Source organism: Haemaphysalis longicornis, unplaced genomic scaffold (assembly GCF_048455015.1).
Source record: "Haemaphysalis longicornis isolate Haplotype H1 unplaced genomic scaffold, Haemaphysalis longicornis Haplotype H1 scaffold_7, whole genome shotgun sequence".
NCBI lineage: Eukaryota > Metazoa > Arthropoda > Arachnida > Ixodida > Ixodidae > Haemaphysalis > Haemaphysalis longicornis.
Window position 1 is genome coordinate 46,191,442 of NW_027526422.1, and position 25,476 is coordinate 46,216,917.

Genomic DNA, 25,476 nt, shown 5'->3' on the forward strand with positions numbered 1-25,476 from the left:
TGATTTTTACGACAAGAAAATTAAGTCGGAAAGAGATTTAACCTTGTGCAAACTTGGAGGCAATCAAATCCACCACCCCAGCAAGTGCGGCCGCTGATCGGCTCTCCCTGAAATTTCGAAAGCGTGCACAACACCGGTTGTGGAACTGGCTTAGAGGCACTTCAAGGGAAATGATACAGACAACGTGCATGCTCTTTTTACGACGCTAATTTTACTTCAGGACGCACAACTGGAATTTTAATTTCCTTTACAAATTCGCCTTGCGTTTCGACCAGAATCTTCCCTGTCGCCTGCGAGTGTCGTCGTCATTCGGAGCCCGCTCAAAGCGCCTGGATTTTCAGGGTCACATATCCCTGCAGCAGCGTCTCAGGCTAAATATTTCCGTATCATACAGTAAAGTTTACCGATGTCATTTTTAACAGGAGCCTGGCGGCTCTCACCAATGCTGGAGTCACTTCCAGTATGTCGGCCTTCTGTTCTCTCGCGAAGCCCAGAAGACGCGTACTAGCATCTGGCGTCTATGGCTGTCTGCTTGGCTATTACGCCCTTACTGACGATAGCATTGATCGTGCCTTGGCGGATGGAGCAAATGCGCCGGTATAAATACATTAAAAGGACACTGAAGTCAATTTGCCAAACTTGTGTTTTTCTTTGCATTGCATAGACCGAAACCGAAACTAGTTTCGGTTTCGGTTCTGTAACACAACATGCTTGGCATCCGCCGTGGTCGTTGGTTGGGCATTCTCGATATCTCCGTAATCGGCATTCCGCGCTTCTGCCATGTTTTCGGGTGTAAAATGCGTCAGATAACCCTAACACCACGTCTTGAAATCGTAACGATCACTAGCCGAGGCGTATTGGATGAACGCTCCCCGCGTCACCGGAGACGCTCAAATGCGATGCGATTTGCCCCAACATTTGGAGCATGCCTAGCTCGTGCCTGTATCGTAAGAGGCGTATTTCGCACCAGGCCAAGGGTTAGCTGATTCGGCACTTTGTCCGCAAGCAGTCGATACTTATGGCAACACCACGCCAACGAAAACTCGCCAGCACGTCACTGTCAGTCTGCACGCGTTCTGCCAACTCGTTCGTGGAACAATGAACATTACAGCGCAAAAATTGTTAATTCAGTATAGAAAACGTTCCCCCAAAACAAATAAATTAACTTAACTTAAATAACGCTCATGCAGTAAACGTCCCCCAAATTACCACAAATATCTCATCTCTAGCGACAGTATTTCTTAGGCTACCGACTACAAATGTTGGGTCGTGCTGCTGACCGCTGTGCTAGTTCACACAGCACAAAAAGTACTTCCCGCACCTTTGTTTTACGCTGTAAATAAACGTTTAGGTTGATTTTAATTCCTTCGTACCTATGTTACTTCGCTGATTCTTCTCCCGCCTGTATTTGGCCTTAGATATAGTACCACTCAGCGAAGCGTCGCATGTGCGCCCGTGTGGAGCTACTTGTACTTAGAGCTTGATACAGTCTACAAACTAAACGAAAGGCACATTCTTGCAGGCCCAAATAGTTTCGTGGCTTAGTTTTAACCGAGCGAACGAGTCGCGACGACCCGCCGGTGGCCGGCCGACTAAACACTGAACCGGACGATTCTGTTGAGGGTCAGTGAGCCGTGCAGTAGTGCAGTCAAGCCAAGCCACCTCGTTTGCGCGCCGTACGAAACGTCATAGGAAATCGGCAAGGAGGATGCAGAGAGGAGGACAGCACTTTCAAATTGATTGTTCTGCTGAATGAAGTCGCGTAAACGCAGTGAGAGTAGTCGAAACATGGCCTAGAGACTTAAGACTACAATTTGCGCACGTAATCCCGCAATGTTTACAAACCATTTCAGTGTCCCTTTAATAGCCCTACTGCAAGGCCCCATGCGAACTCCATACGGATGTGAAAAGGAATCTATCATTATAACTTGCCCAATGACAGAAGCAATGCATATTGTTTGGAAAATCTGAATGGTCGGTTTCAAATTTTCACCACCGATTGTGATTTGGATGTAACAAACACTTGTCCATCCATCCGTCCATCCGTAAACACGCTGTAAAATCCCTCCACAGCGATTTCCTTCTCCTAGATCTTACTCTACCCAGTGCCGTATACTTAGCGTTCAAGGCCAGCGTAGCAAGGTTGTAGCCTTTCGCTCCTGCACCCGTTTCTTGAGGCAGCATACAACTTTGCGGTATCCTAAAGATTGTGCTGATCATACCTTACAGTTTCGTTCGGCGCTGTTTCCATTACAAATGAATTCGCATTAAGAAGAACACATCCAAATCACCCGCCTCCTGAGTATGCTGACGATGTACAAAGGTATTTATGATATATTTGGCGTAGAAAACAAAACCAGGAAGTCAGTACGCTGCCTTACAGGAAGCAGAAATGAAGCTATCAACATCATCGTTTAACGTACACAGTTAAGTAGAGCGTTTCGCCTGTGATATAACGTGATTACCCTGTTGCTAATATGGATGCCACTATATTATAATTTCCACTACCGGATGCCACTATATTATAATTTCCCTTCACAACGCAGTACAGTTTCCCCCTCCTGCCCGTTCATCGCGTCGCCTCTTTAACTCGTTAAGTTTGCAGCGCCTACATGGGTCAACTAACGCCTTTAACAAACATTTTTTCCCTGCAGCCATAGAAGATTGGAATAACCTTCCTGAAACCATAGTCAACGAAAGCGACCCCTTAGTATTCAAACAGTTAATCACAAATCATAATTTCAGTTGTTAGTTTTTTTTAATTGTTACGTTATATATATATATATATATATATATATATATATACATATATACATACATGACGCTGAAGATATCCGGCTGGCTATCTTCGCCGTTCGTTATTATCTAGCTTAATGATATGCAGTTCGCGTTAAACTTGGCGTTCGTTATAGTTTTCACATCCTAGTCGCCACATCCTGTATGTCGACCAGACAGGACTTCCAGACAGGAATCAAACGAATGTTTCATTCCATTGTTGAGTGACGAGGTCTGATCACTGAGTGTCCATAATTTATTCCGGAATATCGCCTCAGGTGCTGCTTGTACGGTGCTACGCGATGTGCGCTGCGCGGTAGCCCGAATTGATAGAACTTTGTTTCCCCTCGCTTTATCTAGACCCTGTGGCACAATGCTGCGCATGCGCTGTCATGTTGGTGGTACCTGCTAAGGTTCAAACAGATAAAAGGCGAACGAAAATGAGACGAAAGAAGACACACGTGTGACAAGGCTCACTCACAACCCGTTGAAAAGCCGCCCTGTTCCGTGGGTCGGCGCACACGCATGCGCAAGTTAGGGGAGAGACGTTGGGTAGCATGCTACTACCCATTTGTCTCTCAACGTTGGGGAGAGACGAATGCGTATCAAACTTTAGTCAGCCAAGGATGAAGTATACAGTCATATTCAACATAAGTGTTCAATTGGAAAGCGAGTCCCTTTTTAAGCGAGAGCTTGCTTAGTGGGACCGGTGGCGTCCTGTCAAAAACCTGATGCATTTCCCCATAGACCGGTTGGTCGACAGAAAGCTCTGATAAGCTACTGGACACATGGCGCGTGCGTGAAATCGGGCTTTTACTGTGTCAAAACGATTACTTGAAAATCGCGAAAAAGGACCGGTTTTATATCAGACAATACATGAAGAAGAAATACAGTATACCTTTATCTCATAAACGACGTATCGGTATACATTTATGTCGTTCGTAAATTACTTCCACTATTGTGAGAAAAATTGTCGCATGTGATCGTTCTTCGTTTGCGAGTTGGCTCTCTGAAGTTCTGACAATCGATTGGACGCGCGTCCAGCGGAGGTTGGACGCACTTTTTACGAACTTCTGATGTTAAAAAGCTTTCTTAATCTGGTAATTTTAGCAAGGTCACGCATGATTGCCGACCCGTCTGGCGAACACGAAAATCCCTCCAGACATTCCCATTCTATTTTTGGCCTCCCGCGACCCTTCTAAAAAGAGTCAACTGTAAGGTGAGGCGCCATCAGAACTCGAAATCCCGGGAGCTCACGTAATCGGTCATTTAAACCGAAGCCAGTTTGGCCGATGTAGGATTTCCCACAGCTTAGTGGGATTTCGCTGATAACGTCATTTGCGCACGTGCCAACGCATGTGGCATGGTTTGTTGTTATTTTTACATTCGCTCTGCTTATTAGTCCTAGGGCCGTCAGCGACGACTGCGCATAACTTATGAGCGTTTGTGCGTGCGCGCGCGCCTGAGTGAACGTGCGTTCGTATAATTGTGCGTGTTCGTGTAAGCAAACTTTTAGTACCACCCTCGCAACTACGTGGCGAAACAAGTGAGGCAGCTTGGCAACTGAATACTCTATCTTTCCCTTATTTTTATATGTGCATGCGTACAGTGACTTTCCTCGTGCAGACGGAATAACCCACGCAACGCCACACTGGCCTAGGTCACTTGGACATCGGTGTAAAACCGGTCCACTGCGACCACGCCCTTCGGGAGAATTTTACAGCAGTAACTGCCGATAGTTTATTATAGCGGGTACTTTTTCTATGCGCCTGTCTGCCGCCGTTCATGGTATCACAGCGTGTGCACTGCCGAACAAAAAACAAAACGCTTTTGCCAGCCTGAAAGTTTCGTATATCGAACACAATTTCTCTTCGTATGGAGAGGAAATCACAACCACACGGCCATAAGTTTTCACCGATGAGGCGTGCGTGCGGGTTTTGTATCCAAGGGACCTACTTTCAACTCGGGGGATTGGCTTATTTTTCCCACGGAGTCCTCTTATCCCTGGCCTTCACCTGATTCGCCTTTTTCTTTTGCTGAGAAATTTTTTGTGTTAACTTTTCGAGGGTAGTTTTTGTTTCTTTTGACCGCATGCACGCTAAAAATAACTGGTTGCGGTGGGATAGTAGCGGACGCACAGTGTGTTTCATGCCACGCCGTTGTCGCCTACGGCCACCTGGACTCACCTTCATTCCTGTTTAATTAAAGCGCGGCACAATGAATAACCGCACGATTTGAAGGATTTCGAACACACGTTTCAGTAAAAAAAAAGAAATCGACAAAACACAGACCTCTCCAGTCGTCTTTTTAGTCGAAACGAGCGGATTCCTCTCGTCATTTTTTTTTTCTTTCTTTCCTGCCTTTTTATCTCAAAGTCCCACAGTTGCTGCTCCTGAATTCTGAAAGAGTAGGGCGGCCATAATAGAAGCTATCTAGAAAGACCACACGTCGCGGGAGCCTTTCTGACTGCCCTTACAGTGTGACACCGCTTGAGTGGCAAAGGTCGCCTCACAGGCCATCGGAGAGTTGCAAGACGACATGTACCGCTGTTGCCCTGCAGCGCACGTGCGTACCTGTCGATTGGTTCTACCAGAGTCCTTCAATGCTTACTCTGGTTCTACGGATGGCAGTTGAGTTTTTTTTTTTTTTTCGGCATGTGTTCCCAAGGACGGTGTCGAAACAATTGCTGCCGAAGTGGTTCATTCGAGATTCTGGGCGGGCCCACTTCTTATCAAGCAGGAAGCGTTAGAGCAGGGACGCCGTCCACTCGATAAACGGTGCGCCACTGTGCGCGCGCGCGTGTGTCCTGAATTGAGAAGTCCTCTCAAGAGCACCGCGCACATGTCTGCACGCATTCTTAATTGGGCTTCCACCCGGAAAAGGAGGAGCTGCAGGGACAGCGAGGAATCCACTTTACGCGTTTCTTCCGTCTGAACGAATGGCGCTTCTCCCGTTCCTTTCAAGACCGGTGCACGTTTACAAGGGCGCTATGCGGGCCCGCAGCCATTGTCGGCAGCGGGGCGCGTAGTGCTTGATCTGCTTTATATGGCGACTCTGGACCGTTTCTCTGCTTATGCGCTGAACTCAAGAGATAGCAGAGTTGCATCCAGACACCATTCGTTAAGCATCAGGATTGATGTTGGTTTGAAGGGAATTGTTAAAAGCACTCCGCGATAAAGTGACATACGTAAAGGCACCCACATGCATGCACAATGTGGACGCATGCACACATACTTACATACAGAAACACAGGCATACATATTAGCACGCACACAGACAGACAGACAGACAGACAGACCTGGATTTTAATGTCATTAGCGGTATTGAGGAGAAGTATCCCATGCGAACTTGTCCACCCCAAGGAGGTTAAAAAAATTGCAATTTTTTTAACCTCCTTGGTCCACCCTAGCCCCACAGGCGGCATGGGCTAGTGGCCTAAACAAACACACGTGTCTGCGCGCCTGCTGCATGCATGAGCTCGAGGGTGCAGAGGAATCCTCAAAGAGCTGTGTTAACTGTGTGTCCAGTTGCAACCTCAGTTTAAATGATTCCGAAACCCTTCCGTCCCTTCACGACCGTAGCGTGGAATGGAGTGGGAATGCAATAAAAGAGCGCTGCGTAAAGGAAAATATCATAGCGGTGGTGAAATGCAGCCAGAAAAAGCAAAAAGGCACACGACGACACTGCGCTCACTGCCAACTGATCGTCTGACCCGGAACAAGTTAAAGAAGGCTCACACAACATAAATGGGAGGGAAGGAAGGAAGGATGTAGAAGGAAGGCAGGAAAGGTAATCTGGCTAGAGCCTAGTTTGCTATCCTGCACGTGGGGAAGGGAAAATGGGCAAAAAAGAGAAAGGAAAAAAGAAAAGTTGGACCAGACACGTGTGCCCAGCGCTGAAGCACTGACACTGATTGACACTGGAGTCTTTCAGTCTATAGTCTGGAGTTTAAGTTCGTCGCCCCTAGAAAGCGTGATAGTCCCTTAGACGCCTTCTGAGCGGATGACAGAGAAGGCCAGTGACACAGAATTTTCTCCTCCGAAAATGGCCGCCGAGAGTCCAGGTTTCTCAGTGCTGATGACAGCTTTCTTTCAGGCGAGTAGCGTGGGCACTCGCATAAACGTGGCGTATTGTCTCCGGTGTGCCGCACGTTTTGCACTCCTCCCTTGCTGCCATTCCTATTAAGTACGAGTAAGCATTTGTGAATGCCACCCCCAGCCAGAGATGGCAAAGAAGAGTTGCGTCAGACCGTGGGAGGCCTGGTGGAAGGGGACGTTGCAGGTGCGGGTCAAGGGCACCAATGCGTGCACATGTGAATTCATCTGTAGACTACTGGGAGATAGCTGTTTCCCGGGCAAGAGTGCGGAGGGCCCTAGTCACTCAGTCACTTCAGTCACTCCATGGAGTTACTGGAGTGCAGTTTTCGAATCACAGAAGATAGCCCATCTGCGGCCCAAACTTTGCTCGATGGTGTGAAGAGCGCTACGAATGGCCGTAAGTTCTGTAGCCGTGGAGGTTGTAAGATTGGCTATCTTGAATTTGCTGGAAAGTGACAGTCGTGGTATAATGACAGCGCCGGCAGGACCCGACGATGTTACCGAGCCATCAGTGTATACATGGGTTCGGTCACTGTATGTGTCGTGCATGTACGGAAAGTAACTAATAAGCAGGGAAGGTGACGACATTTAACCCCTTGTTTTCACGCCAGTCGCCGCAAAAGATGCGTGCATGCGTGAATAATTACCGGGGAAGGGAAGTTTGGCAAGTTGAGTAAGATTCACATTTAAACAGCGCGAAAGACAAGACAAAAAGGATTGGACAAAGAGGGAATAAAGTATTCATTTGTCACTCAGCGCTTGCCTCGTGAAGTCTCTTCCCTTTGTCCTGTCTTCCGCGCTGTTTAAACATGGATTGGCTCAGCCCTTTTTGTTGAGTCAAGCATAGCGACAGCTGCCACGCACCTTTCTAAATCGATGGCAACCTTGTCGGTATTATATATGACGACTGCGACACCATAGGCGCAGTGTCAATATATAATACCAGTACATATAGTACCAGTAGGCGGGCCAGTTAGTACATATCAGACAGACGAACAGCGCGGAAAAGGCATGACGACAGAAGAGCACAAAGACACAGCATGGACTACCAGCTAAAATTTATTATCGCTTAACAAGAAACAGCGCAAAATGCGCTAACAGGACCAATGCACGCACGCGGCAAAGATAGCGCTAAGGTTCCCAGCACGTTTTATATTCGAAGGAAATGAGGTGCGTCCGCGCATGTGCGAAAAACGTCTATTAAAAACAACACCTCGGCCCTCTGGTTTCCTGTCGGGTACAGAGAAGAAACGCGAAGGGGTTTAGACGCAGTCCGCCAGCTCAGCTGACCGGACGAAGGAAGGCAAGGAGGCGTGTGTTCGCTTCCGGTGCGCCGGATATAGCTTCCTGGGAACAAGCGGCCCTCGGCACTCGCCGGTGGAATTGAATGAGCTGGCATTTTGAGAAGCTTCTCCCTGACTCGGTGACGGCTCCCTGCGAGGGCGGAACAGTCCCACAGGACAGACACACCGCAACGGAGTGCCAAGGCATCCATCCAGGAAATGTGCACCACCCTGAAGCACTGCATTTGGCAGCTACTGAAATTGTTAACTTGCCTTCAGTTGAAATTATTGATTGATTGTAGGGTTTTCACGCGCCGACGTTACACAGGCGGTGAGGTGAGTTGTAGCGGAGGGCTCCGGACTTAATTTTGACCACCTGGGGATCCTTGACGTGCGCCGAAATCTCGTGCACACGGGCGTTTTTGCTTTTCGCATCCATCAGAAAAGCGGCCGCCGCGGCCGGGAATCGAACCCGCGTCCTCGTGCTCAGCAGTGCAACGCCTTAGCCAATGAGCCACCGCGGCGGGTCTTCAGTTGAAATGAGCAAAGGATATTCGCGAAAAGAAAATGTGCGGAATATCACAGCAGCCTGTTGAAGTAAAACAGTTAAAGCAGCTCCACTCAACGTGAAAGCTGTCAAATGCAAAGCCGGGATTCGTCAAAGGACCCGCCGCGGTGGCTGAGTGGCTAAGGCGTTCTACTGCTGAGCACGACGACGCGGGTTCGATTACCGGCAGCAGCGGCCGCTTTTCTGATGGAGACGAAAAGCAAAAACGCCCGTGTGTACGAGATTTCGGCGCAGGTGGTCCCCCAGATATCCAGGTGGTCAAAATTAATCCGGAGCCCTCCACTACAGCGCGCCTCATCGCCTACATTGCGTCAGCGCGTTAAACCCCACAATCAATGAATTCGCCAAAGGAGCTGTGGCGCCCTAACATGACTAGTTTCAGTGTCAGCCTGGCTTTGATACGTAAAGTAGTCAACAGAGGATGCCGCAGCCCCTGAAAAGGTCTCTAAAGAGACACTGAATTAAGTTTCCAAAAATTTTAGGCAATTAATGCGGAAATTAATTAATGCGTTAATTATTTGCCCGGTTTTAACGAAATTCAGGCTATAAAGAACAAATCTTCGTTTCATATATATATATATATATATATATATATATATATATATATATATATATATATATATATATATATATATATATTTTATGTTCAGACACAGCGAAAAAAATCAAAGCCGTTCCACTCAATGTGAAAGCTGACGGAAGTGCAGAGCAGTAATTCGCCATAATGGGCTGCAGCGCCGTTATCCGCTCACTGCTGCCACCCAATGAATTTCGAATTTCCCGCCTTCACAGTGCTCGCGCGCTTCCTGCCTGGAACTGCGCCAGCGGGACTGTGTTCTTTTTGTGCTTGCTTTAATACTGTAAAGCAGTATATGTCTGCTAAACCCTGTAACTTTGGCGACTTGAATCAAGACCGAACGACTAGAACGTTAAGAGCTTTGATATGGCATTCGGCGCGCTAACCCGGCCCACTACTAACGAGACGAGGCTTGCAGTTTTCATTTCGGTGTCATCGATTTACTCGGCGCCGCTCCGGGGCTCCGATCCTCCTCACCACCGCTGACACCTCTTTCACAACTATTTTCCCCTCGCTTCCACCGATGCCCATTTGGCAAGTTGCGCAGTCCGCAGCTAACGGCGGTGTGCGGTTATCAGATGATGGCGAAAAATAAACAGAAGCACAGATGGGCGTAAAAAATGCACTGATGATGACTATACTCCCTAATGTGGAATTTGTGCGCAGCGCGAGCTGCAGTCTTCTCGGTCACGGCGCATCTCTGCTGCGTCTCAGTAAGTGTTCGCGCGATCAGAGAACGTACGGCGGCGTGCGCTACTCTGCTGCTACCTCGCAGTGCGCCGCCGCCGCCGGCCAGCATGTTGCAAATCGTGTTTGAACCTCCCGCGCAAATGTCTCGTGGTTCGGATTAGCCCCGCACAAGGCAGCAGCCAGCATGTTGTTGCATATCGTGTTTGATCGAACCACCCGCGCAAACGTCACGTGGTTTGGATTAGCGTAGAATGGAACAGCTTCTGGGAAAAGTGTCAGGGGATGGGCGCTGCTTGGTTGCGACACATAAATGGTGTGAGGGAAAATGCAGTGAGAGAGATAGCCGCACGTGTCGTACTCCACTTCACCCTTCGCTAGACGCTGCACTCCATTTTCTTCCTTTTGTCACAGCTGCGTTCGCTCACTCGGTTACGAGAACATAAACAGACGCCGGTCCCGCGAAGGCCAGGTAACGGCTTCCAAAAGGCCGCCCCCTAAAACGACCGGAACCCACCATCGCCGTTTACACTCATATTCGCTCCGGGAAGTAGCTGCGAATCCCACCGGGTAGAAGAGAAACTTCCCCTGTTGGAACGCCGCCTTGAGCCCATATTTCCTTTTCAAGTTGGAAGGCCTTTCGAGCGACATTTTCGCCGGTGTCTTTCACGCCTAAGTACGCGCCATTACCGGTTGCCGGTTTATGCGTGCATGGTTTGTGGGTTGAAAAAGGGGGGCGTGCACGCACAGCTAGCCTTCATGCCGCTACCGATGAAATGCCGGTTGTGCTGGTATTTAGATGTCGAAATTACATGGCTGAATGTTGTTAGTCGGCTGCCCTCCTCAATCGAGTTGTTCGGGTGTGGATTGATGTGTTACACAGACATCTTACACAAACAGTAAGATGCATACTGGGGGGAAGGAAAACGGACACATCTTTGTACGCGAGAATAGAGCTCAAGGGCTTCCAGGTTTTTATTCGTTATGGGACGGATGCATGCCGTTCATTTGGAGGAATAAGAGAACAATCGAAGCGTTGGCCCGAACACAAGCGCGAATGGGTGCAAAGACAACGGAAAGCTGCTGGCACCGCCGTTACCGCATGAAGTTCACAGCTCGTGGAGTAGCGGCGAATCCCTCCCGGATGAACATGAACTTGCCCGCTTGGAACGCCGCCGTGAGCCAATATCACTTCTTCAGAGGGCTTCCAGGGGATATTTTCGACGGCGTCTGTTACTTTTAAGCACGCGCACATGACCGGTTGCCGGTGCGCAGATTTGTAGTGGAGAATAGTGGGAGGGAGGAGGGGAGGCGTGCATGCGCACCTATAGGTTTTATGCCCGCACTGATGGATGGCATGTCCGTTGAGCTGGTGCGACATTTAAACGCGGACGTTAAACGGGTCAATAGCACCTGTCCGGAGTCCTTGGTGGTAGAGCGGATTGGCTTTGTTTGTTAGGCTATGTTCAGATTACCGCCGCAACCCGTATCGTGATCTATGGACGTAAAAAATGGTTTGTGATGCAGTTCCGTTGGCTGAGACGTGAATGACGTCATTTATTAAAGTTATTACGACAGTTGCGGCAACAGCCTGAACCCGGCCTTAGAAAAACAGTAAGATGCAGTAAGAACAGTAAGTAAGGGACACAGGCAGTTCCATGTTTATCTGCAAGAACAAAGCTTGAATCAGTCAGAGGTTCATTCACCTAATTGCCTAGGAATAATGCTCCATCGCAAATTACGATAGCCGTGTTTTGTTTCATGCACTCCGTGGACTGCGTCAAGCTTTGCAGATCATCCTTGTTCACAGAGTGGAAGGGCAGTAATTTTTTTTTTCGTATGCTGGAGCTGCTTTGCGTCATTTCGAACGCATATTTTTTTCCTTTCGCGGCTGGAGCCTTTCTGCGACATTTCGAACGCGCCATTCGTTTCTTGCGCGGCCGCTTTTTTCGCTTGCTATCGTAAAAGCCAACCCAACGAGAGTTCCAACTAAACGAGCGCGGGGGCTGCTGGTTATATACACATATCTTACCTGAAATGTACCTGAAGTTTTCTTTGCGGTAAACAACGGGGAGATGTATGGCAAGCGCCAGCGGTTCACGAGGTTCGAACGGTTATGACTATTTAAACCGCGTGGTTTTTCGAAGCCTCAGCGTGACTCCCTGACACCGGTACGGAAGGCTCTACTTGGGTCCGTTATCTCGCTGCGCCGCTTGATCCCGGCAGTCGCATGGACCGTTAGCGAGCTAAGATGACAAGGCGAGCCCATAAAGGGCTCTGCACTTAAAACAGACACATCCCGCTTATAACGAACATTTGGAGAAACGGAAATAAGTTCATTAAATCTGGTTTTCGCTATATCTGGTAACGGGAACCGACGATTTGTTCTTTATAGCCAGAATTTCGTTATAACCAGGTTCGCTATAAGTGGGGTATACTGTTTAACAAACTGATTTCAATTTCCCGACGTGTGTGTTATAAGCGGGCTGGGGATAGTACCTTGTACTTTTCTCTAACGTAAGGCTTCAGCTTACGTTAGCGAAATTTAGGGAGTGCCTTAGGATTACAAATGACTAATAGTTTAAGAGCTTAGACAACCTAACCGATTTATAGAGTGGAGAGTGGCTTTTATATATAGGCCGATTTATGAGTGGAGAAGTTTTGACACTATTCGACAGGAGGCGGCACAATATTTATGGCACATTGCTATAGGGCAAAGATGGACGGTAAGCACACCCCTCCCCTCTCTCGCGGGTTGCCACATGCGGGGAAAGTATACGCGACGATACTAAGTCTACGGTAAAGAAACCTCACGTTGTGGGTGACCTCTAACCGTAGTCAATTAATAAGGAATTGATTTCACGATTCGTATTGATGCATGTTGAAAAGTGGAGGCCAAAGATGCTGTTTAAGTGTCGGCTACCTTCATTTTTTGGCAGTAATAATCAGACATCACCCATAAGGGGCGTACGCAATGACGCGCCTTTCTCGTTCCGAGCATTTGTTGCCGCGATTACGGCGACCGCTGGAGTTTTCTTTGGTTTTGGGCAATCTTGGCCAATCTTTTTAAGTGCCATGGGTATGCTTGGCTTGACGAACGTGCGCCGGAGGCGCTTGGCGGTCGCCGCGTGGCACGCACACTCCAGTGCTCGGCATTTTCTTGGTTTCGTTGACGTCCCTCGGTCGCCGCAATCTTGGCCAGTCTGCCTAAGTAGGTACGCTTGCTTGGCTTGACAAACGTGTGCCGGGGACGCCGGGCGGTCGCCGCGAGGCACGCGTTCTCGTGAGTTCGGCACGTTCTCGGTATTTTTAACTGCAGACACCAAACTCTAAAGATTTGCTAAACAGTTTCGCTGTTAAAAAAACAGTTCCACCCACTGTGCAGTCTGCCGAAACAGCGGAGCTGTGGTCCTCTTGTTCTTTCGTGTCCGCTCGAACGTAAACGGCGCTTGGCTGAGAACGGCAGCGCCGTAGCCGCGCAAATACTTCGGTTCGCGAAAGGTATCTGCAGCTAAACGTCCGCCTCCCACCCTAACGGGAGGGAGAGGAACCCGCCCTTGCGAGATCACCGCGCCATCTATTGGTGAGTCTGGGAACCTACTCATACCCCTGCGTGACGCAGGACCTATAGCAGACGAACGAAAAAGGCTCGACCTACAACAGCTCCGCTTTTAAAAAAGAGACGCGCAATAAAGAGACGCGCAATAAAAGCAAACGCTGCAACAAAAGATGGCCGTTTCGTGCTTCCAAGTGCAGCAGGAACAAAATGTACCAGCAGGTGGCGTGCGAGTAGTGCAAACGCGGGAAAATTGAATAAAAGGGAGATAAACCCGCATTGCGTTCATCACGAGAGGGGCGAGAGGGTAGGGGAAGAGCTTGATGGATGTGAAAAGAGAAAGGAGAAGGTGTTACGTGCCACGGGCGGCAGATGGCTATCGTATTTCGACATTTGCAGCGAAGCAACCAGATACGCGTCCAATTTTTTTTGTCTATCTCGCGACTGGAGTTCGCACCTTGCGGGGCCTTCTAAATCGAAAAGGGCTATTGTGTGCACCGCCTGTAGCATTTATTTTCCAGAGAAAGACCGGACCATTGGCGACGACGGCGTTGTTCACGTCCTTGTGGAGCAAACCGCTTAAAATGGCCAATGCTTGGGTCTAACAGGTAACGCCGTTTTGGCGTGGCGTCTTCCCGTCCAGGCAAAGCCAGCTTGCAAGGGACCGGAGGACGGATGTAATGAGCATTCTGGAACAGAGCAAGAAACCACTCTCTTTCTTTGCTCAAAAACGTCGATCTTAAACCGAAAACAAGGTTTCCTTTTGCGGTGGCGATCCTACAAAGGTCACTCCGGTTCAGTTGTGCAGGGCAATCTGGATTACGCCGCCTGAGTGGTGGGAAGCGGAGTGCGCGAGAGGGTGGCCTGGCAGCACCGAGGCATTCTTATCTTGGCCGTGTGTAGGCGCGGCGGCCTCGTTCGTTTCTCGTTAAAGCTTTTTCTCGCTGGCCAGCGCGCGCATTGGGGACGGTGACGAAAGCGAGTTATTCCCCGTCCGTCGTCGCGCTGTGCGTGCGTGTCCTTGGCGGCGAAGTCCTGCCATCGAGGTTAACATAAACAGGAAGGAGAGGCTTCCGTTTCCGCGGCTAAACCGCCTCCAGCGACGCCCCTGTCCTCCGCGCGTCGACGCCGCCGTTTCTCGAGACGCACGCAGTTGCCCCGGATGGGAATCTTTACGGCTCCCCTGCTGCTGCTACGGCTACGACTCGGCCAGGCTAGGAGAGCCGAGCACGGGCTTTCCCGCCACATATGAATCGACGTGAGTCGACGTATGCCTTTGCTTTATTTATTTGCTTTATCCTACGGTTGGGTCAGTTAAGAAGACGCTTAACACTACTGTTATGTGTGGCTTCGTGGCCCAAAATTTCTAGCTATTACCGTATTTTACCGATTTAACCGACCTTCAGAAAAAAGAATGTTGAAATTTAAGTTGTTTTTTTTTTCAGTTTAAGCCCCATAGGATCTAGCGTGCCTTATAATCGAGAAAATGCGGTAAATTTACGCTCACATAACTGATTTATATTTTCTGTCTAAAGGTTTCCCTGTCGCCAGAACGCAAGGGCCTGAAGATGCCGCCGTCCGTTGCTTGCTTTGAACACCCATCCGCGGCCCTTTCAGAACATAGCCGGTAAAAATCAGGGCTTCTGCTTAGGGACCTTCTGCTTAGCGACGTTCTCCATAGCTCGCCATTCCCCAGATGACATCGATCCATCTGTCTGAAATGATACTCACACCTTTCGGCGACATAGTTACACGTTCTGTCAACAACGAACCCTTCCCCTTTACTTTGTGTCGGTGTTGCTGGCGCTTTTTGCAAGTCGACTACTCTTGTCAGTCTGATTGGTACGTCATAAATCGCGCCACAGTCGGAGCATGCACGTGTTACATGCCATCCCTTCGGTGGTCAGCGTAAGCTGCCGGCTAGCAACATGCGTCCTGGTAGCGTGTTTGACAAACCTGCTGCCTAGATTCTCCCCACTAGCGCCATCTTTCGGTTCGCGTGGAACACCTCTTATATTCTTTTGAACTGATACGGTCACGTTGCTCGGCATCTGTAGTGTAACGGCACAGTTGTGGGTTTTGACGCTAACGGCGTGGGTTCAACCCCTGCAGTGCTTCAAACACGTTTTACAAAGACCGGCGATTTTTTTTTTTTTTTTTGTGGAGTGGCGTGTTCTCCTGGGACATTTGTATATTTTCTTGTTGAAAATAAGCACTATTTGGTATGTTTCGGGTTTTTTTAGCCAACAGGTAATGAACCTTTTCCACGACCCGCATCTGCGCATGCGCTTACAGGCGCCGCCATTACTTTTGACAGCTCGCTATTATCGCAGATACCGCTTCTGGCGGATGCGGCAGGGAGGCCGTGGGCCCAACTCCAAATGGACACTGGTTGGCATCCGGGTGCCGCACAAAAGCGCTAATTCATCGGACGGCCAATCAACGGCATAAGAAAGTGTGCGAAACTTCGTCAACACCGCACTCAAAGAGGGACCTTTGCGCATAAAGTCAAGAAAGCGGAGCGCATGCAGTGTGCATGCAAAGCAATGCTCTTGCCTAGAAGCATTGGCGTGCCCCTTGATAAGCAATATTGGACAACAGCGTCACCAGATACAATGGCTGAAAGAGCCACCAACTGTGCTTGGTGTGTTCGCCGCTACGAGCGCTTTTCTTGACCTGGAAAATGTCTATTATTTCTGCGATCCTTCTAGTACGACTTGGGGTGCGTCTAGGCGGCCAGGTTTATCAAACAGGGATCCTGGTAACGGCCACGTCGTTCTTTACCGGAAGTCTCGTGTTTCTCCCCGCCGTCCGCGCTTCGTGACGTTCGAGTTCTTCAGCGTCTGCTAGATTAGCCCCCCTTTCTCCCTCCTCATTTCCAGGGTATGGTATCTGAGCAGTTATAGAAAGGGCCGACATACCGGATGTTCGGGTCAGTTGAACTTGGAAGGACTACTAGAATTACAGAGATGCAGACAGCCGCGAATGTCACGGCGCTAAACGGCGTTTTTTGAAGTTGCGCGCGCACATGAATGTTGAAACAGCAAGCCGTAATGCGGCCGCCGCTTTTCTGATGGAGGCGAAAACCGAAAACGCCTGTGTGATTAAGATTTCGGCGCATGTTAAGGATCCCCAGGTGGTCAAAATTAATCCGGAGACCTCCACTGCGGCGCGCCTTATCGCCTGTGTAGTTTCGGAGCGTTGAGCGCCTCAATCAATCAATCAATGCCCAAACCATAATGACGGCTACCTACTTCGGGCGCATAGCAGAGATGTGGCAAACATGTTCAAACAAGGAGTAAAATCTGATAATCAGAATGAGTGCTCTAAAAAGCAACAGCAGCAACAAAAACCGCGTATCCGCTTGCTTCGAAGAAAATGCCGTCAAGAGACCGTAGTCGTCTGCCATTATTGCCGTGTATACCTCCCGCTCCCCCTCCTTTCGTCAATCTTTCCTCCTTCCCTCGGCCTCTTCACATGATCAATGCAAGGGAGGTGTGCTCAATTCAATTTTCCCGCGCTCGCACCGCTCGCGCGCCACCTGTTGTGACAGAGCTCTTCTTGATCTATAGTGCTTGCTTCTATGTCGCCACTCTTCGACCCCTTATTAACGTGTACGCCTAATTACAAGAACGCCGGTACTCTCGGTTGTGCATAACACGAGGACGCGGGTTCGATTCCCGGCCACTGCGGCCGCTTTTCTGATGGAGGCGAAAAGCAAAAATGGCCGTGGGTGCGAGATTTTGGCGCACGTTAAAGATCCCCACGTGGTCAAAATTAATCCGGAGCCCTCCACTACGGCGCGCCCCATCGCCTTCGTTGCGCCGGCGCGTTAAACCCGACAATCAACCATCATCTCGGTTATGCATGCGCTATGCTTTTCCTCAAATAAGCGCAAATTTACTTTCGTGTGTCTCTCCTGAGCGGTGTTTATAATTTTTAGTGAATTTTGAGCAAGTGTCGGCTCGCCCGTCGCAATGACTGGCGTTGACGCATACAGCCCGTTGAGTTTTGCTTTGGAGTGTCCGCGCCCCTCGTAAATTCTTTTCGGTGCCCCTGCGTTGCACTGCAGTGTTTCGTGGTGAATTCTTTCGAGCATTTGGGAATCCTTGCGAACCGTTACAAGCCCCTTCCCTCCCCGCACGCTGGCACGCCGTCAAACGACCACGTTGGCGTACCGGGCGCGCTGTCAAGAGCAGATGTTTGCAATAAATACCAGTTGCGAAAGTCCGCCTCGGAATATATCGCCTGTGTTCACCCCATCCCCGTTGTAACGCGGAGCGCAGAAAAGTCGGCGTCGTCTGCGGCGTTGACCGTGAGCAAAAAATATCTTAGCGCCAATAGCGGCTCCGACTGTAATCCCTGGAGTCGTAAGGCGCTGCCCCGACAGATTGCGCACGGGCAGGCGGCGCATTCTGCTCGAGATGTATCATGCTTCATTTCGCGCCAGCGACGTCAGCCTTGTCATCCGGAATGCACGGAGTTAGCGTCCCGGCGCGGTGCCTGCGGCAGGGTGCGGCTAGCTCGCTGTTTCGTGTCAAGCTGCAGGAAAGGAAACCGTGATCTGGTGTAATTTGCGCATGCGTCGAGGCAGTGCGCTAAGGCACGCTACGTAGAATGCGCTCCTTAAAGGGGTCGGCAAACGCGCTAACGTGATGTGACGTACCTGACGTCACCGACCTCAACCGCCGCTGCGTGGCGCACACGCTGCGCTGGACTATAAAGTGGCTAAGTAATTAATCGTACTAGCGAACGTTAAGACAGGGACAAAGTGAAAGAGGAGACGAAACACACACTAGAAATGTTCCTGCTAAAGTTAAATTTACCTTCCTTCTAGCGTGTGCTTCGTCTCCTATTTAGTTTTGTCTCTGTCTTAACGTTCGCTAGTACGATGCATTCCTTAGTTAGTAACCGACTCGCCCAATTTAGCGCTTTAGTTATAAAGTGACCTCAATCCGCCGTTGCGCGCTCACTCCTGATGCGCGTGTGATGAATACTCTGCCGTATGTCTGTGCCGTGCGCACTGGAGAGCCTTCGTCCCCGCCGAGTACGCTGTCGCGTTCCACGCTTAAAGCAAAAGATTAAGCGCCCTCCAATATTTGGTTTTGGTTTGTTTTATCAAATAATTTTATCATTCTGTACATGTACAGATTGAGGGGACTGGGAGAAGAAAAGCTGCCCAAAAGCAGCTTGGCCTTTGCGCGACCCGCGTGAAAACTTCGGTAGCAGTAGCAGCACGAGGCAAACAATAAATGACAAATAGCACGTGAATAGTCAAGATATAAATATTAGGTAATAAAAAAGATGAGGAGAATGACGACCTACACTACGCAGCAAAGCCGAGATGAATTTTTTGTTTTCGCATTGTCATAATCTTTGTGCACAAGGATTACCATTCGACGCTCACATAAGTTTATTCATCCAACAAATTCGAATTCTTACTTTTTTGCCAGAATTGAACAGGCCTTTAGGCAAAGAAGGGTGTAAGACACGCGTTCCTTTCCAAGTTTAGAAAGAGGTACGGTACAACCTTGCCCCTGTCTTGTGAGATAATTTTTCTCCACCGGAACAGCGTCTACCGGAGAACAAAAATAAAATTACAGCAGAAATGAGCACCCGGATAAAAAAAAAATTGTATTCTTTTTGACGTAATCAGACCGTTTTCCCTGATAAAAATATTTTTTTTTCATTTAAGCGATTAGGTATTGTTCTAATAATCACGCTTCTCCGTCTGCTCGTGCAACCTCCTGCCGACAGACGGAAGGGAAATATTTACTTCCGGTAACCCAGGGGGAAATAAGGGGTCGCTTTTTGATACACCGGGCCTGTGAGACTCTCGCAACTCCGTGTGTTGAACAACTCCGGGGCGGAATTCCCAGTTTTTTTTTTCTTTTCACATCCGGCGATACGGATATGACGCAAAACCACCAAGGCACGGGGCGTTGGTATATGCGCACAAGTGAGAGGCCGCGCACACGCCGGAGCTCTGTCACGAATTGAAACGGACATAAAATGGTCACCACTCAAAAGTGCCGCGAACTGGGCCAGTTGGTACAGATTCATAGTGGTAAAACAGCGCGCAAAAAAAAAAAAAAAAAACAGGACAGCGCTCGTGTTGTTGTCCTCTTCCTTCTGTCCTGGTTTTTTTTGCGGGCTGTTTTACCACTATGGGTCACCACTCAATTCCGCCCCACTTAAGTGAGCGCGTCCATGCAGCCACACACGTGGGGGTATTCTGCCAAGCTGGTGGAAGCAATAACACCTGGTACGCACGACGTCGCCGTGAGATCCTCACACAATGGCAGCGTGGTTTTGCGGCTGTATATAGAAATATGCAGGAACTCCCAAGTATGAATTGTTGTATAAATGCGTCAGCCACCCCGCCACGCATTGAGCCTTTTTTAAAGTCTGTTTCGCTACTATACACAGATACTTTGCTGGGAAGCCAATTTTCCAGGCGTCATATGGGTGTAGTGGGGCGTGCCGTGGCAAGGATAATGACCCTACGTAAGAGTTCAAGCAGAAAACTTGTGGCATTTGGAGCAGTCCCATACTGAAGCATAGGTATGTCCTAGGGCATCTTAGTAAATACCTCCGTTAAACCGCATGTGTGCGAGCGATATACACTGAGCCCCTTTAGAGTTGGCTTCACTACATTACAGAAATGTATTGCTGGGGAGACATTTCTTACAGGGTAACATTGGTATTATATTAAGGCATGAAGGACCTGGCATCTTTAATTAATAACATTATCGCAGGCGGTGAATGCATTGCACATAAGCGTTGCAGACAGACAGACGGGTTTACCCGTCGAGTCCGAATAGACAAGCTTACGCATTTAAAGGGACACTGGCAGCTGTACTCGCGCCGCCCTTGTTAACCACCTCGAACCTTCTCGATACCTATAGGGGAGACCGGGTACCTGACTACGGGACTACTGTACAACCTTCCATCGTGCTGGCAGGCTGCTCGCGCGTGCAGGCACGACACGAAACGGTTGATCTGCTCAACGCGCACGGTGTTGACTGGTGCTAAGCCTACGCTGACCGTTGCGAATCCTTGAGAACCGCTACGAGCTTTCGGCACGCTGGCACACAGAACGCCTGCAAGCGAACACTCTGCTGGATATAAGCACGTTATAACGCCTCGTATTTACGCCCTTGGATGCAAACAGAAGGTATTGTCGGTGCGTAATCATTACTCGCGAGCCAGAAAGATTTCATGCGTGCAAGCACACAAAACGATTCTTTCACGCACGATTAACCATTTTTTCTTTTTTTTTTAAGACTGTAACGGGTTCGATTCTCGGCCGCGGAGGCCGCTTTCTTGATGGAGGCGAAAAGCAAAAACTCCCGTGTGTACGACGAGATTTTGGCGCACGTTGAAGATCCCCAGGTGGTCAAAATTGATCCGGAGCCGTACAAAACGGCGCGCCTCATCGCCTGCGTTGCGTTAGCGGGTAAAACCGTACAATCAATCAATCAATCAATCAATCAATCAATCAATCAATCAATCAATCAATCAATCAATCAATCAATCAATCAATCAATCAATCAATCAATCAATCAATCAATCAGTTATTAATCAATCAATCAATCAATCAATCAATCAATCAATCAATCAATCAGTTATTAATCAATCAATCAATCAATCAATCAATCAATCAATCAGTTATTAATCAATCAATCAATCAATCAATGAATCAATTAATCAATTAATTAATTAATTAATTAATTAATCATTCTGTAGACTTTGAAAAGAAATACACAGGGGTTTTTACATAACTTGGACCAATGCATAGAATTAGGGATGTTGCATTTTCTCGCGACAAGGCAAACTAAAATAGTTGAGGGAGCTGGTTACCATTTTACCCTACTTTTTTACACTTCTGTCTGGAGCAAAAATTTGGTCGACTTTTTTGATCAATGAACCCGGCCACAAAATTTTCTATTACTTTCCCCAACTTGTGAACCAGCTCGGCCCTGGCTGTCCAGGTGGTGGAGAGGGCCCACCTCGCCAGCAAGAGCACGAAAGTATATCCTGGACTAAGGAAACCTCCCACCGGGAAAGCGCCCGGAGAACGCGCTTGCTGTTGCGTAAAGTTTTATTCATTCACACGCAAAGTTGTAGAGTGCCGAGACATTCACGTAACCACGATTTTACGTGTGAATTCACCCGGGTTGGTCTTTGAACGCTTCAAAGTAAAACTACCCGCCGCGGTGGCTCAGTGGCTAAGGCGTTGCGCTGCTGAGCACGAGGTCGCGGGTTCGATTCCCGGCCGCGGCGGCCGCTTTTCTGATGGAGGCGAAAAGCAAAAACGCCCATGTGTACGAGATTTCGGCGCACGATAAAGATCCCCAGGTGGTCAAAATTAATCCGGAACCCTCCACTACGGCGCGCCTCATTGCCTGCGTTGCGTCGGCGCGTTAAACCCCACAATCAATCAATCAATTCAAAGTAAAACTAGCGATATTGAAGCGCCCAGCTGGCGGAACTCTTATATTCAAACCAAGCACGCTAGCGCACGGCATATCACCGCGCTATGCCGTGCCGATTTTTCGCTATTTCAATCAAGGGCCATAAATTATTTACCACTCGAGAAGCTCTCGCAGAAGCCCCTGCCTTTGACACACTTTTCAAGACTGTACGTGTTGGTGTTAAATGTTTTTGAGCTGAGCACACCTCTTAAAAAGTTACATTTCTGATTTATACTTTGTTAATCGCGCTATATTTTATTCTGCATCGTTTTTTTATGAATTATTTCAGTTTTATTTAATTCGAATCGGTAATTTCATTTCAACTTTGTCGAGGGAAACTTCAGTCATATTTGAGACAAAATGTGAGTACATAACCTACCGTTCTAGCGTCATTCCAATTAAGCGTGCACGCTCGAGTGCTTTTCAAACAACTCAAATTATAAAATTAATACACTACGCGTTAAAAAGCGGCGTTGGAGAGAGGCGAGATAAAAACAAACAAGCACAGAGAAATTTCGGCTCGCGTTTCTCCAAACGGAACTCATAACAAAATGATAAAAATATGCTCGCTGAGCCAGCAGATAACGCGCGTGCAGTGGGAACGAGGGAAAATTGAAATAAACAAACCTCGATTCCATTCACCGTGGGAAGACGAGAGGTGAGGGGAAGAGTGTGACGATTGGGGGGGAGGGGGGGGAGGGGAGGAGAAGCAGTAACGACGTGGTGGCGGAGAACACTACCGTCTTTCGACCACATTTGCCGCGAAGCAAGCAAATACGTGACCCATTTTTACACCCTGCCTGCATTGTCAAGTTTAGTCAACCTGCATAACCTAATTGCCTTTCCTGAGCTGCTTTTTTTTTACTTTCCTTCTTTTCTTCCACGAGGAAGAAGCAAAAGGGAGACGCTATCACACTGCCTTCCCTTAGAAATACAGTCGAAGCTCGTAACAACGAAGTAGTATCGGGAGAACAAACAAGTTCGTTATAACCGACATTCGTTGTAACAGTAGAGGAAAAAATCGGCTATAACAAATGGACAATCTGGTTCGCGCAAAAATACTGGTTCAAAAATGCAATTTTTAAGGCTTCTAACCCACTATAAACAAGGTAACCCTTACCTTTCTCCTTGTCGCATTTCGAGCTCAGTGAACCGGAACACGGGTACGTTAAATTACAACGGAACAACGTTCACTTGACTAAACAGGCCTGCGTCCTTATTTATTTGATGAAGGATGTGATCTTCGTCTGGTGGTTACTCGCAGCACTGAGTAGGCTGAAGTTTTCCATAGTGTCCACGAACGAAAGGGCCTTTATACTTCTGTAGTTTCGGACTACGGTGGGGGTTTTCCAAGTAACTTCTCAGCCTCCTGGTCAAAGATTTCTTCTTTATATCCGCTATCGCGCGCGGCTCTCATGGTTTCAGTTTCGTTATAAAAGAATAAGAGTCATTAAAATAAAGCGTGACCAACCAAAGTTTGTATTTAGTTCGCTATAGCCGATAATCCGCTATATCAGTGTTCGTTACAACGAGATTCAACTGCAGAGTATTCAACCACGCAAAGCCTGTAACTATGTCCATGCGGACTCTTCTCATCCGGCCTTGTGTATATCACACGTAGCGGTCGTAATAGGCACATTGTTCTCTTTACACAAGTGCAAGTTCCTTACGAAACGCGTGCGTGCAGCCCAACACTGCTCCCGTTAACTCGTGCGCACCTAGTACCCAGTATGCACTGCGCGCGCGGATTCCGCGGTGAGAAGTGACAAGACTATATCCTCGGCACCTTTCGTCACCTGACTTATCCCGCCTAGCTTTAATCAATTCTGGTACAAAATATTATTCTAATGGTTTTACCCTCATTCAAAACAGCGCAATACGCCCATTCAATATCTGCAATAAATGACACCAAAACTGTTTTTACCTGTTTAATACTAATGACTGCTGGCTCGGTTTTAATTGTGTTAAAGAAAGGTGGGCCATAAAAGGCACCAATTTTTTTTTACCATAATAACTGCACACACGTGGATATACGAACTTTTCAATGTTTCTTAGAGACCTAGCTCCAACATTCACAACATTAAATTGGTCTGATAGAACTGTTTACACAAAGTGTCAAACATAAATTGCTTCCCAATAGGTAAAACATCCAATTGTTTTATAACTTCGCCCATTGGTTCACCATGGGACGTTTTTACGATAAGCGAGGTTGTAGGAAATTTTATGGAGGATATTGTTCAGAATATTGAGCTCAGATGATGCAAGGCCGGATATTGTAATTCTGTATTTTATAATGAAATCTCCTAAACTTTTATACAACAGTTTTTTTTATCCGAAGTGTTACAAATAGAGCGCAGCGCATACAAGGATGTGCACGCTGCTCCAAGACGTTTGGCAGCGTATTCAATGTGGCGACGGGATTCCAATGAGGGCAGGTGGAGCTGGCGTTTCAATGCTGAGATGCTGGAGCGGAAAAAGACTACGGATAGAATGAACGAGCAGCACGATTTTGTATGGATTTGATGGAGTTGGTAAGGTTAGTTTGCTGTGAGTCAAAGACAGCACTGGCGCATACTAATTCAGGCAAGACAAATGTTTTGTACGCTAATAATTTAATTGTAATCGGAGCGGATAACAGATTTCTGCGCAAAAAGCCGAGGGCATGGTTAGCAGACTTTGGGATGTAATTGATGCGATGGTTCCAAATTAGATCATGGGAAACGCTAAAGCACTTTAATAAGTCACTGGCAGCTATTGCAGCGTTATTATAGACATACGTCGACTTCGTATAATTACGACGTCGGCTGAAGGAAACTAACGAGTACTTGCTAGCGCTAATTGTCATTAGCCATTTCTGGCACTATTTCTGATATTGAATAAGTCTTTTTGAAGGATAGTAATATCGTCAAAGGTTAGTATTAGACGATAAACTACGCAGTCACCTGGGAAAAGACTGATGTTAGATGAGACAGTAAACGGCAGATCATTAATGTAAAAAAGAAACAGTAATGGTCCGAGGACCGTTCCCTAGGGAACGCCAGACGTTACAGGGGATAAACAGGACTAGTGCGAATTTACATGGACAAACTGCTTGCAGTGGCTCAAAAAAATTGCATTTAAATTTTGCCTCTCCGGGCGTTCAGTTGAACATTCATGCTTTCGCATTCACAGTGTCCCCAGATTTTTGTTTCCACCGCAGGCCGTTTCCCAGTAGAGGCATTTGAGAGAAGCCAAACGATCGAGTCACGCGAGGAAAAATACGCGTTCCTTTTGGAGTATCAAGTGGCTGCTACAGTTCTCCCTGTCGGGCAAACGAGTACGCCGACTTATTTTCGGCGCCTTCTCACTCTTCGTATGCTGGCGCGAACTGAAGAAATCTAACGCACGCGCACCTGTTTTTGTGTCGGGCGCATCGGTGATCGTGAGCCCCGCTCGCTCTCGCGTCTACGGGCTTAT

The 25,476-nt window shown here is 48.2% G+C and overlaps 1 protein-coding gene across 6 annotated transcripts in view; it reads left to right on the forward strand.

Moving 5' to 3' along the window:
* LOC144145482 (carboxypeptidase D-like) overlaps positions 1-25,476 on the forward strand; it is a 114,342-nt gene that overhangs the window by 51,960 nt on the left and 36,906 nt on the right. For 2 of the 6 annotated variants that reach the window (XM_077677118.1, XM_077677119.1), the window contains exon 1: positions 14,387-14,801. The exons of 2 other annotated variants lie outside the window; for them this stretch is intronic. In XM_077677118.1, the coding sequence (XP_077533244.1) occupies positions 14,792-14,801 (10 nt within the window). In that variant the 5' untranslated portion in view covers positions 14,387-14,791. Of the gene's footprint in view, positions 1-4,401; positions 4,501-14,385; positions 14,802-25,476 lie in introns of those variants that run through there. 2 more of the 6 variants (XM_077677122.1, XR_013317506.1) reach the window with 2 other exon arrangements.